At 39.7% G+C, this 13,111-nt stretch overlaps 1 protein-coding gene across 16 annotated transcripts in view; it reads right to left on the bottom strand.

Annotated features, from left to right (window-relative positions):
* SYNE1 (spectrin repeat containing nuclear envelope protein 1) overlaps positions 1-13,111 on the bottom strand; it is a 527,413-nt gene that overhangs the window by 213,195 nt on the left and 301,107 nt on the right. For all 16 annotated transcript variants that reach the window (XM_008007617.3, XM_073022337.1, XM_073022331.1 and 13 more), the window contains 3 exons: positions 7,972-8,118; positions 2,467-2,592; positions 57-233 (listed from right to left, as the gene is read on the bottom strand). In XM_008007617.3, coding sequence (XP_008005808.3) covers positions 57-233; positions 2,467-2,592; positions 7,972-8,118 — 450 coding nt within the window. The remainder of the gene's footprint in view (positions 1-56; positions 234-2,466; positions 2,593-7,971; positions 8,119-13,111) is intronic.

The raw sequence follows: 13,111 nt of genomic DNA, 5'->3' as shown, positions 1-13,111 counted from the left end.
AAGTTTTCTATTCTGTTGGCCTCTTTTATCTCCCCTGGGGGCAAATGAATACCCACCTTAACCTGTGAAACCATGTTCTGTGCAATACTCAGCTCCAGCTCAGAGTGCCTCCTCTTCATGTTCTGCAGTTGCTGATCAGCATCTTGCAGGTAAATCCAGAGCTCCGCCTTCAGGTGCTTGATCTCTTCCCATCCCTGAGTTAAGTTCTGGGCCTGGACGAGCCTTTGTTCAATCTTGAGAAGACACAGGGATAAAAGTTAGCAACCACACGTGGAAATATTTATGGTTAATGAATCAGAGATGGACCTCTCCAGCTGGCTTGTGCACTCATTTGACACACGCATACACACACACACACAGGCAAATACATAAATTTAAAAAGTACTTCTTCATTTGCTTCAGGAAAAGCAGATTTTCTTTTTTATTGAGGGTTTCTACAGACTAAATGTCTACGAGTTATGCTATTCGGTTTTAATCAGTGTTATGAAATTCTTGTAAGTTGTTTTTTTTTTTTTTTTTTTTTTTTTTGAGATGGAGTTTCACTCTTGTTGCCCAGGCAGGCGTGCAATGGCACATTCTCAGCTCACCGCTACTTCTGCCTCCCAGGTTCAAGTGATTCTCCTGCTTCAGCCTCCCAAGTAGCTGGGATTACAGGCATGCGCTATCACACCCAGCTAATTTTGTATTTTTAGTAGAGACAGGGTTTCTCTACGTTGGTCAGGCTGGTCTTGAACTCCTGACCTCAGGTAATATGCCCGCCTTGGACTCCCGACGTGCTGGGATTACAGGCATGAGTCACCATGCCTGGCGAAACTCTAATAAGTTTTATCAATTTATTAAGTCAAAGGCTGCTCTAATGGTTTTTCTCATTGGACATTTCAGTAGATTCATCTGACTGACTCATGAATTTGGTGTTAAGGTTAACCAGAAAATACTTCCGTTGTTCTCTATTGTACATTTGTTCATCCTTCTTACAACATGCTGAATTATTAATGTTTTGGATATGTCTTTAGATCTGCTTCACTGATTTTTGAAGCTGTGTAATTTGTTTCAATAAATCATTTCTGTAAAAAATAAATGGGTTTTATTGGCTGGGCACGGTGGTTCATGTCTGTAATCCTAGCAATTTGGGAGGCCAAGGCAGGTGGATTGCCTGAGCTCAGGAATTCGAGATTCACCTGGGTAACATAGTGAAACCCTTTCTCTACTGAAATACCAAAAGTAGCCAGGCATGGTGGTGAGTGCCTGTAGTCTCAGTTACTCAGGAGGCTGAGGCTTGAGAATTGCTTGAACCAGGAGGCGGAGGTTGCAGTGAGCCAAAATTGCACCACTGCACTCCAACCTGGGAAACAGAGTGAGACTCTTTCTCCAAAATAAAATAAAATAAAATAAAATAAAATAAAATAAAATAAAATAAAATAAAATAGTTACATCATCTTTTGCAAGGATTTAAAAACAGATGTGTTTTGATAATATTAGAGAGAAAAACCTTATTATTTTGACTTTTTTTTCCTGTGAATCATTTTACTATTCTGTGAATATTTAATAAATTAAATACCAAAACTAAGTCTTATTTTTCTTTTAAACTCAAATGTGGACCAGGCATGGTGGCTCACGCCTGTAATCCCAGCACTTTGGTAGGCCAAGGAGGGAGGATTGCTTGAGCCCAGGAGTTTCAGACCAGCCTGGGCAACATAGCAAAGCTGTGTCTCTACAAAAAGTATAAAAATTAGCTGGGTGTGGTGGTTCATGCCTATAATCCCAGCTACTTGGGAGGTGGAGGTGGGAGGATCACCTGAGCTCAGGAGGTTGAGGCTCCAGTCAGTGATGATAGCGCCACTGTATTCCAGACTGGTTGGCAGAGTGTCTCAAAACAAGCAAACCCAAATGTGTTTCATGGAAGAGTTTAAGGCTGCAGTGGCAACAGCGGGGAATACACGGCTCCAGTGCTGCCACCTATCTGTGGGGACCAGTACTGCTACTCATCACAGCCCAGACAGTTTCAAAACCCTTCTGAACACCACACTTTACCAATGAACTAGAAGGATTGTGACAGATGGCATGCTCTTTGGCATCCTTGATAAAATAAAGAAAGAGTCAAGAGCCCCTTTCATATTAAGTATTGCCTAAAGAAAAAGATGGAAAAGGAGAAAACAACAAAAAAAGGTGTGGCAAAATAGGAAAAGAGAGAGAATGGTCATTAAGGAGGAGAAAAAAAGAAAGGTTCTAATGGGCCGTGAATGAATGGGACTAAGTGATTCAGTCTCAATCTGTTGTCAGCAATGTCAGGATGTGCTTAATTTTCTATGACTTAGCTGAAATTCAAATATCTATTTATTATAATGACTGTAGAACCATTACATACAGCAAGAACAACTCAAGAGCTATTTTCTTTCAATATCACATGAAATATTCAAGCAAGAGAATCTAATAAAACAAATCCAATGTGATTTTTCATTTTCTTACCATTTGCTCTGTTAGTTGAATGTCTTTTGCTGTGGTTTTCACTGAAGCATTTGACAGGTCACACATGGAGCAAAGGAGATCTAGGTAGGTCCTTGCCTGCTCTTGCAAAGCTCTGAAGTGTTTGACCTGGAAAAGGCAAGCGTCAGAGTGAAAGAGATGCATCAGCTATTTAGATAGCATATACTTGTATCATTTGTAAAATTCTGTTAACACTTCAAAAATAGTCTTGCTATGCTCAGTGTTTTCACCACTGTGCTCAAGTGACATATATTAGTGACTCCCAGGAAAAAATTCAAATCACCGATGAGGATTTATTTGTCCACTATTTGCTTCTCCTTGTATGTAAAGTATTCTGTATGGTCTGGGAAAGGGGAAAACGCAAGAAACTTCTATAATCTTTCCAGATTACTTGCTCACATGCCAGCTTATTTTCCATTTCAGAGAAAGAATTTGTAGCCTGCTCTGTTCTCCTTCTTAATATGTTTTTGCATATCTTAGAGACAGAAGGCAAAGGTCCGCGAGTTGGTAGGTTTCATTGGAGTGAGGTTAAAACACAGATGTCTGGGCTTGTTTACTTTGCAGGAGATTCACCTTGTGATATTCCCTTTCCACAAGCCCAGGAGATACTTCTCTAGGTGGATCTTTAATCGATTTACAGAAACAAAGAAATGTGTTTCTCTGCGGATGCTCAGATTCTACTCAGGCTCCATTTTAGATACTGGGCATAGAGCAGCCCATAAAGCAGCCCATAAAGCAAAACCCTTGCTCCTATGGAGTTTACATTCTTAGGAAGGAGATAAATAATATATAAATAAACAAACATGCACTGGAATGTTTAGTACTGTTAAATATCATGTGGAAAAATCAAGGTGCTAAGCAGATAGGGTATGAGGAAGAAGCACTACCATTCAGGGACAGTGTATCTCAAAGGCCCCTCTGAGGAAAAGACCTGAATGCATGGCATGGCATAAGGTAAGAACATTCCAGGCAGGTGGACATGGTGGGCAGAGAGAGAGCAAATGCAAAGCCATGAGGCTGGAGTAGAGTGAACCAGGTGGGAGCAGAGGTTGGAGGGTGGGATGGGGGCAAGTCATGGAGCCCCTTATAAGAAGAGCTGACCATACATCCCTGTTTGTTGGGTTTTGTCTTTAGTCTAGAGTTTCTCAACTCAGAACTATTGACAGTTGACTCCAAATAATTCTTTGTTGTGTGGGCTGACTTATACCTTGCAGACTGTCAGCAGCATCCTTCGCGTCTACCCACTTAATGCCAGCAGCAACCCCACCATCCCAGTTGTGACAACCAACAACACGTTCAGACAGTGACAAATGTCCCCTGTGGGAGCAAAGTCGCCATCTCCTCCACTCCAGTTGTGAACCACTGCTCTGGTCCCATTGGATTATGTAAAGCAGACTCTGTCTTATCAAGAAGGTTCCATTTGGGAAAACAAATCAACCAGCCTATTCATAAGCCATGGTAAGAAAACTGGAATTTAAGTGTGACGGGAAAATACTCGGGGCATCATGATCTGAGACAGGCTTCAAAGACTCCCTCCTAACATTGTGTGGAGAACTGGCCGCCACAGGGGTGGTAGGCAGCAACGGTGCCCAGGTGTTAGGCTACTGCAGGGATCAGATGAACCGTGAAGATGGCCTGACTGGGGGCGGTGGCTGAGGTAGTGAGAAGTGGTTCTTGATTACTACATAGATGGGGATAAATAAGGAAGGCGGTATTGACTGCAAGTTGTAGGGATAAAGTCGACCTCCAGGATTTTCCCAAATCATAGCGTCAATCATGGCACCTGATTTTGTGACTCTGATCTCAGTATCTTTCCTCTGCACTGTGTGGATTACCTAGACATGCTATGCTCCTGTGGATATGATAAATACAGATTAATTTCCCATTAAGTCAGAAGTAGCACCTTTTCAATTGAATGCACAAGCTAACTATGATATTGTGAGTCATCAGCCACTGTCCACAAGTACCATATCATGCACCTATGACCCAGAGAAAGTTATTTGTCTCAAGCAACTTTTGGATATGAGAAGAGAACAAGTCGTCAGAATGTCTATTTTATGAACATATTTAATAGAAAGGAATGATGCTATATTTTGAAATTTATATAGTTGGTCTGATTCCGAAAGCACTGGAAGTAGCACATAGAGTGTCAGTGACCACACAGCTGCAAAAATATTTGCTAAAATCAACTTTAGAGAAAAATCTTATAGTACTTTTTCCCATTCCCTAAAGTTTTATGCCTTATAAAAACACATAGCGGCCGGGCGCGGTGGCTCAAGCCTGTAATCCCAGCACTTTGGGAGGCGGAGACGGGTGGATCACGAGGTCAGGAGATCGAGACCATCCTGGCTAACACGGTGAAACCCCGTCTCTACTAAATATTACAAAAAACTAGCCGGGCGAGGTGGCGGGTGCCTGTAGTCCCAGCTACTCGGGAGGCTGAGGCAGGAGAATGGCGTAAACCCGGGAGGCGGAGCTTGCAGTGAGCTGAGATCCGGCCACTGCACTCCAGCCTGGGCGACAGAGCAAGACTCCGTCTCAAAAAAAAAAAAAAAAAAAAACAGGAGGCTGAGGCAGGAGAATGGCGGGAACCCGGGAGGCGGAGCTTGCAGTGAGCCGAGATTGCGCCACTGCACTCCAGCTCTGGGCGACAGAGCGAGACTCCGTCTCAAAAAAAAAAAAAAAAAAAAAAAAAACCACATAGCACTCTGAATGGAATCAAATCCATGTGTCATTTTCTTGTGGTAGTAGGGAGTGTATTATCTTCACATATGTATTGAGGGTTTACTAGACAGGTGGTGCTGGGAACGCTCACTGCATCTTGGTACCATGCCCATTGTAAGTGGACTCTCCAGTCACACATCCAAGCTTGCCAGCCACTAAGGGCCTGGTCAGTTTTACATGAACACAGTAAGTTCTCATTTAATGTTGTCTGCAAATTCTTGGAAACTGTGACTTCTTTAAGCAAGAAGTTGTATAATGAAACAACTTTTGTTGTCATCAATGCTGTAATAAACCTGCATATGGAAGGAAATGACATTATTTGAGGACCTGCTGTACATGGTTTTGCTTAAAGTTTCAGTTTCTGAGACCTTTCGATGGCATTAAGTGAGGACTTAGTGCACTTGCCAAGGGAAAAACTAAAACAAAACAAAAAACAAAAGAAACAACAACAAAAATAAGATAAAAAAGGGAACAAAGTGAAAAACCCTTTCCTCCTCAGAGTGACGGTGGTCCAAGTGTCTTTACCACCTCGAACTCCCTTCTCTGGCTACTTTCAAAGACCATTTAGAGAGAGTGAAACAGGCAGAAACAGGGGACCATACAGTCACATAATCTGGAAGAAGGATCAGTATCCTCCTGTGACCATGGCTTATTCTGGTATGTGTAGTAAATCTCTTCCTGCTCTAGCAAAAGATCACTGGCATTAACACTTTCTTTTCCCTTCATCTCTTTTATTTCTTTTTTGGTAACAAAAGAGAAAAATTAAGTGTTGATCTGAATTTATTCAATTTATTCAAAGTGCATTGGAAACAGCCACAAGACAAGGTGGCTTGTGATTCCAGAAAACTCTCAGTCTAATAAAAAAAGCAGAATACAGGCAGTTTTTAATTCATTTTTTTTGGTTCAAGGAGAACCATGCTTCATTTTTCCTGATCCTATTCTTATAAAGTATTATATGAACATTTTTCTGAACCATTTAATGACAATGCAAATCATTTTAGCCTTTAGAAAGTACATTTTAGGGAATGAATTAACTGGACACATTCTTTATGTAGACTCCATGATCAAATACATTATGTTATTCTCAATTTGTGGTAAAAAATTAAATTATTAAATATTGTTAATTCATATCTGGCAGCAATAACCTTTATAACTAAATTCCTCTAAAATATTTTCCCACAGGGTTAACACTGCATACCAAAGCTGCTTAGTACAAAAGTTTAAAAAAAATTCCCACATATTCTGGGTAAGTCTCAGCAACAACATTTTAAGCATGTGGATGTCAAATTAATACGGAATAGAATTCCTTTCACATGATAAAAACTAACATTTCATTCATCATCCATTCAATAATTATTTATGAAGCACCTTGTTTATGCCCCAAAACTATGCAAGAAGCTAGTACTACTTTTCTGTTTATAAGTAATGTTTACTTGTGGTGTGATATTTGCATTTCATTATAACTTTTAGAAGCAAGTATACTTATAAATGTCACTTTTAATAGCAGGAAACTATCTAGGAGGCTCTGAGAAATTAAGTGACTTACCCACGGTCCCCCAACAGAATAAATATCAGAATTGATCTTTGGTTACAGTGCCCCTTTTCTTTTCTTTTCTTTTCTTTTCTTTTCTTTCTTTTCTTTTCTTTTCTTTTCTTTTCTTTTCTTTTCTTTTCTTTTCTTTTCTTTTCTTTTCTTTTCTTTCTTTCTTTCTTTCTTTCTTCTTTCTTTCCTTCTTTCTTTCTTTTCTTTCTTTCTCTCTCTCTCTCTTTCTCTCCTTCTCTCCTTCCTTCCTTCCTTCTTTCTGTCTTTTCTTCCTTCCTTCCTTCCTTTTCTTTCTTTCTTCCTTTTTTTTTTTTTTTGACAGATTCTCTGTTGCCCAGGCTGGAGTGCAGAGGCATGATCTTGGCTCACTGCAACCTCCACCTCCACCTCCAAGGTTCAAGCAATTCTCATACTTCAGCTTCCTGAATAGCTAGGATTACAGGTGCCTGCCACCACACCCAGCTAATTTTTGTATTTTTAGTAGAGACGAGGTTTCACCATGTTGGCCAGGATGGCCTTGCACTCTTGAACCTGTGTGGTCTGCCCACTTTGGCCTCTCAAAGTGTTGGGAATACAGGAGTGAGTCACTGTGCCCGGCCCCATTCTCTTTCTTTTTTATTTTTTTTTCTTTTTAATAGTTTATTTTTATTATTATTTTATTTTTTATTTTTATTTTTTAATTTTTTGAGACAGTGTCTCACTCTGTCACCAGGCTTGAGTGCAGTGGCATGATCTTGGCTCACTGCAATCTCTGCCTCCCAGGTTCAAGCGATTTTCCTGCCTCAGCCTCCGCATCCTCAGGAGGGTAGGTCCTCTCCTACCGCAATCCCAGGGTAGCTGTGATTACAGGCGCATACCACCATGCCCAGTTCATTTTTATATTTTTAGTAGAGATGGGGTTTCACCATGTTGGCCAGGCTGGTCTCAAACTCCTGGCCTCAAGTGATTCGCCTGTCTCGGCCTCCCAAAGTGCTGGGATTGCAGGCATGAGCCACTGCACCCGGCCCCATTCTCTTTCTAGTCTACCAAGTTGGTCCCTCACTATCATGTCCATCTTCCGGCTGGCACAGGAACTCCACTAACGCAAACCACAGACCTTCTTCCTACTTTTAGATTCCCAGGAGTCAATACAGTTTGGCACATCGTAGGTACTTCACACATTTTCATTGAACTGTCTAAATGATTCACAAGAATAACACAAACTTTCAGGAGTTTACTACCTGCTTGACGGCTTCTGCCCTGCTAAGAGGTGGTTGAGGGCTTGGCTCTAAATCCGGCTGGACTGTAGAAAGCCAGGCCTGGCACTGCTGCAGGGTGTCTTGTCGGCTGACGTGCTTCTGAAGTTCATGTTCCAAACTCTGGTACACCTGAGACAATACAACCATGCTGAGATTATGAGAACTGCTTTCTACCTCTATAAAGATCATTGAAATTCAATGAAACATGACCAGTACATCTAAATGGATATTCCCCCCAAGACTCCGCAATTTCATACACATATCTAAGGTAGTTGTATGCCTCCCCAAGTGTTGCAAAATGCAATGGCCATCCCCCAGTTGATAACTTCTGGGTCCACACATCACAATGTAATATCTGGATTAGGGGAAGAGAACATGCACAGGGTAAACATAACTGTAGAGGCATGTTAGAATACATAAAATCATTGAAGTTAATTGTCATAAACAAAAGTCAGAGGTTTTGGCAGCTTCTCTTCCTATGGTATAAATATTGCACTTTTTGTTTAAGCTAGCAACTAAAAGTAAAAATAAAACATGACCTCAAAAAAAGATAACGAATGTTTCTCTAACTGTGATGCTTCTGCAACAGAGGTAGGGTAAAATTTGAACTAAATTATAACATGAGGAGCTGAGAGGTGGATGCCCTCACTTCAACTTGGAAGTTATGTTCCAGGGCAAAAATAACCCAGAATAATTCATACATTTTCTGATATGTCTATTTAATTAATCCTTAACAAGCCAACCAATTTTCATTAAGAAAAATTATGTATCTACTTGAGATCAAGAGGAAATATATCTGTGATGTTTCCATTTCAGAAAAAGGAAAAAAGAAGGAAATTAGTTTAACCTGGCATTTCTTTCATTATTGAGACAATAGAAGCAATCATTGAATTCTGCTTTTTCTCTGTCATCTTTTAAATTCATCACTTTCATCTGACATTAGGTTTATCCCTTATTTATTCTTATTCCAAGCAGAATTTTTAAAAGAATGGTGTTTTGTTCTCTTTATCACTTTTGCAAACTTTAATTATGAAGTTCTGATTATGTTCTTAGAATTTCATCTGCTTTCTAAATTTTAAAAATTATGTTGGTCTTTCCAACATCCACCAGTTAAAAAAAAAATTAAACTGTATTCCTAATGCAAAGAAAATGTCCACTATGAAGGAAGTCAGTGTGCAAGAAATCGCTGTTGAATGAGTGAATGAATGAACTCACTGGAGAGTTCTATGTGTAGCCTCACTTTCTCTCTTAACTCTCCCTTTTCTCCTCTTGTCATCATTTTCAATTATTTATTAGATTATTTTATTCCTCTTTTGTTAACCTTTAAAGGTGATTTTTTTTAAGTCTGGGAAGTTACTAATGTCACTCAGGATTTTTTTTATTATTATGGTGAACATGGACCATTCTAACTACATCACTGGTGTATCACAGAATACTAAGTTTAAAGGCTTATAAAAACTCTTTGCAGTGTCATTTAAAAATTCTAGAATAATGTGAAGCAATTTACTTATTTTAGTATATTTTTGTTAAAATAGCAATTCTTACCCCTCTTAGACATATTTTTAAAACATTAAGAATTCTGTTTTAGTGGAAGTATACCCACTTAAGTGTAAGTCGTATTTGTCACTTACTCCTTTCTCAAATTCTATATGAATGCAAGCAAATACTGATTTAGATTAGAACCCAGGCTGCATACAGTTAAAAAGAAAATAATTATGGTGAAAATTATGAAATAAATTTATGTTTTTGTTACAAAATAAAGGGCAAATTAGAAAGTATTGATGATGCACAAAGAAAAACAAACACGGGGGTGTGCCCAAGATGGCCGAACAGGAACAGCTCCTGCCTCCAGCTCCCAGTGTGAGTGACACAGAAGAGGGGTGATTTCTGCATTTTCAACTGAGCCTTGAGGAGAGCAGTGGATCTCCTAGCACGGAGGTTGAGATCTGAGAATGGACAGACTGCCTGCTCAAGTGGGTCCCTGACCCCTGAGTAGCCTAACTGGGAGACATCCCACACTAGGAGCAGACCTACACCTCACACCTCACACGGCTGGGTACACCCCTGAGACAAAGCTTCCGAGCAAGAATCAGACAGCAACACTCGCTGTTCAGCAATATTCTATCTTCTGCAGCCTCCACTGCTGATACCCAGGCAAACAGGGTCTGGAGTGGACCTCAAGCAAACTCCAACAGACCTGCAGCTGAGGGTCCTGAATGTTAGAAGGAAAACTAACAAACAGAAAGGACACCCACACCAAAACCCCATCAGTATGTCACCATCATTGAAGACCAAAGGCAGATAAAACCACAAAGACGGGGAAAAAGCAGTGCAGAAAAGCTGGAAATTCAAAAAATCACAGCGCATCTCTCTCTCCAAAGGAACGCAACTCATTGCTAGCAATGGAACAAGTTTGGATGGAGAATGACTTTGACGAGTTGAGAGAAGAAGGCTTCAGTCGATCAAGTTTCTCAGAACTAAAGGAGGAACTATGTAACCAGTGCAAGGAAACTAAAAACCTTGAAAAAAGATTTGACAAATGCTTAACTAGAATAATCAATGTAGAGAAGTCCTTAAAAGAATTGATAGAGAAAACCATAACACTAGAACTACATGACAAATGCACAAGCTTCAGTAACCAACTCAATCAACTGGAAGAAAGAGTATCAGTGATTGAAGATCAAATGAATGAAATGAAGTGAGAAGAGAAGTGTAGAGAAAAAAGAGTAAAAAAAAATGAACAAAGCCTCCAAGAAATATGGGATTATGTGAAAAGACCAAATCCACGTCTGATTGGTGTTCCTGAAAGTGACGGGGAAAATGGATTGAAGTTGGAAAACACTCTGCAGGATACTATCCAGGAGAACTTCCCCAACCTAGTAAGGCAGGACAACATTCAAATTCAGGAAATACAGAGAACGCCACAAAGATACTCCTCGAGAAGAGCAACTCCAAGACACATAATTGTCAGATTCACCAAAGTTGAAATGAAGGAAAAAATGTTAAGGGCAGCCAAAGAGAAAGGTCAAGTTACACACAAAGGGAAGCAGATCTCTTGGCAGAAACTCTCCAAGCCAGAAGAGAGTGTGGGCCAATATTTAACATTCTTAAAGAAAAGAATTTTCAACCCAGAATTTCATATCCAGCCAAACTAAGCTTCATAAGTGAAGGAGAAATAAAATCCTTTACAGACAAGCAAATGCTTAGAGATTTTGTCACCACCAGTCCTGCCCTACAGGAGCTCCTGAAGGAAGCACTAAACACGGAAAGGAACAACAGGTACCAGCCATTGCAAAAACATGCCAAAATGCAAAGTCCATTGATGCTAGGAAGAAACTGCATCAACTAACGAGCAAAATAACCATCACACATAGCAATATTAACCTTAAATGTAAATGGACTAAATGCTCCAATTAAAAGACACAGACTGGCAAATTGGATAAAGAGTCAAGACCCATCAGTTTGTTGTATTCAGGAGACCCATCTCACATGCAGAGACACACATAGGCTCAAAATAAAGGGATGAAGGAAGATCTACCAAGCAAATGGAAAACAAAAAAAAGCAGGGGTTGCAATCCTAGTCTCTGATAAAACAGACTTTAAACCATCAAAGATCAAAAGAGACAAAGAAGGCCATTTCATAATGGTAAAGGGATCAATTCATCAGGAAGAGCTAACTATCCTAAATATATATGCACCCAATACAGGAGCACCTAGATTTGTAAAGCATGTCCTTAGAGACTTATAAAGAGATTTAGACTCCAAACAATAATAACGGGAGACTTTAACACCCCACTGTCAACATTAGACAGATCAATGAGACAGAAAGTTAACAAGGATATACAGGAATTTGAACTCAACTCTGCACCAAGTGGACCTAATAGACATCTACAGAACTCTCCACCCCAAATCAACAGAATATACATTCTTCTCAGCACCACATCACACTTATTCCAAAATTGACCGCATAGTTGGAAGTAAAGCACTCCTCAGCAAATGTAAAAGAACAGAAATTATAACAAACTGTCTCTCAGACCACAGTGCAATCAAACTAGAACTCAGGACGAAGAAACTCAATCAAAACTGCTCAACTACATGGAAACTGAACAACCTGCTCCTGAATGACTACTGGGTACATAACGAAATGAAGGCAGAAATAAAGATGTTCTTTGAAACCAATGGGAACAAAGATACAACATACCAGAATCTCTGGGACACATTTAAAGCAGTGTGTAGAAGGAAATTTATAGCACTAAATGCCCACAAGAAAAAGCAGGAAAGATCTAAAATCGACACCCTAACATCACAATTAAAAGAACTAGAGAAGCACATTCAAAAGCTAGCAGAAGGCAAGAAATAACTAAGATCAGAGCAGAACTGAAGGAGATAGAGACACAAAAAACCCTTCAAAACATCAATGAATCAGAAGCTGGTTTTTTGAAAATATCAACAAAATTGATAGACTGCTAGCAAGACTATTAAAGAAGAAAAGAGAGAAGAATCAATTAGATGCAATAAAAAATGATAAAGGGGATATCACCACCAACCCCACAGAAATACAAATTACCATCAAAGAATACTATAAACACCTCTACGCAAATAAACTAGAAAACCTAGAAGAAATGGATAATTTCCTGGACACTTATACTCTCCCAAGGCTAAACCAGGAAGAAGTTGAATCCCTGAATAGACCAATAGCAGGCTCTGAAATTGAGGTAATAATTAATAACCTACTAACCAAAAAAAGTCTAGGACCAGACAGATTCACAGCCGAATTCTACCAGAGGTACAAGGAGGAGTTGGTACCATTCCTTCTGAAACTATTCCAATCAATAGAAAAAGACGGAATCCTCCCTAACTCATTTTATGAGGCCAGCATCATCCTGATACCAAAGCCTGATAGAGATACAACAAAAAAAGAGAATTTTAGACCAATATCCCTAATGAACATTGATGCAAAAATCCTCAATAAAATACTAGCAAACCTTATCCAGCAGCACATCAAAAAGCTTATCCACTATGATCAAGTGGGCTTCATCCCTGGGATGCAAGGCTGGTTCAACATACGCAAATCAATAAACGTAATCCAGCATATAAACAAAACCAAAGACAAAAACCACAT

This window comes from Chlorocebus sabaeus, chromosome 13 (genome assembly GCF_047675955.1).
Source record: "Chlorocebus sabaeus isolate Y175 chromosome 13, mChlSab1.0.hap1, whole genome shotgun sequence".
Lineage (NCBI taxonomy): Eukaryota > Metazoa > Chordata > Mammalia > Primates > Cercopithecidae > Chlorocebus > Chlorocebus sabaeus.
The sequence above is the reverse complement of the archived record's forward strand: the minus strand, read 5'-3'. Positions and strand labels throughout refer to the sequence as shown.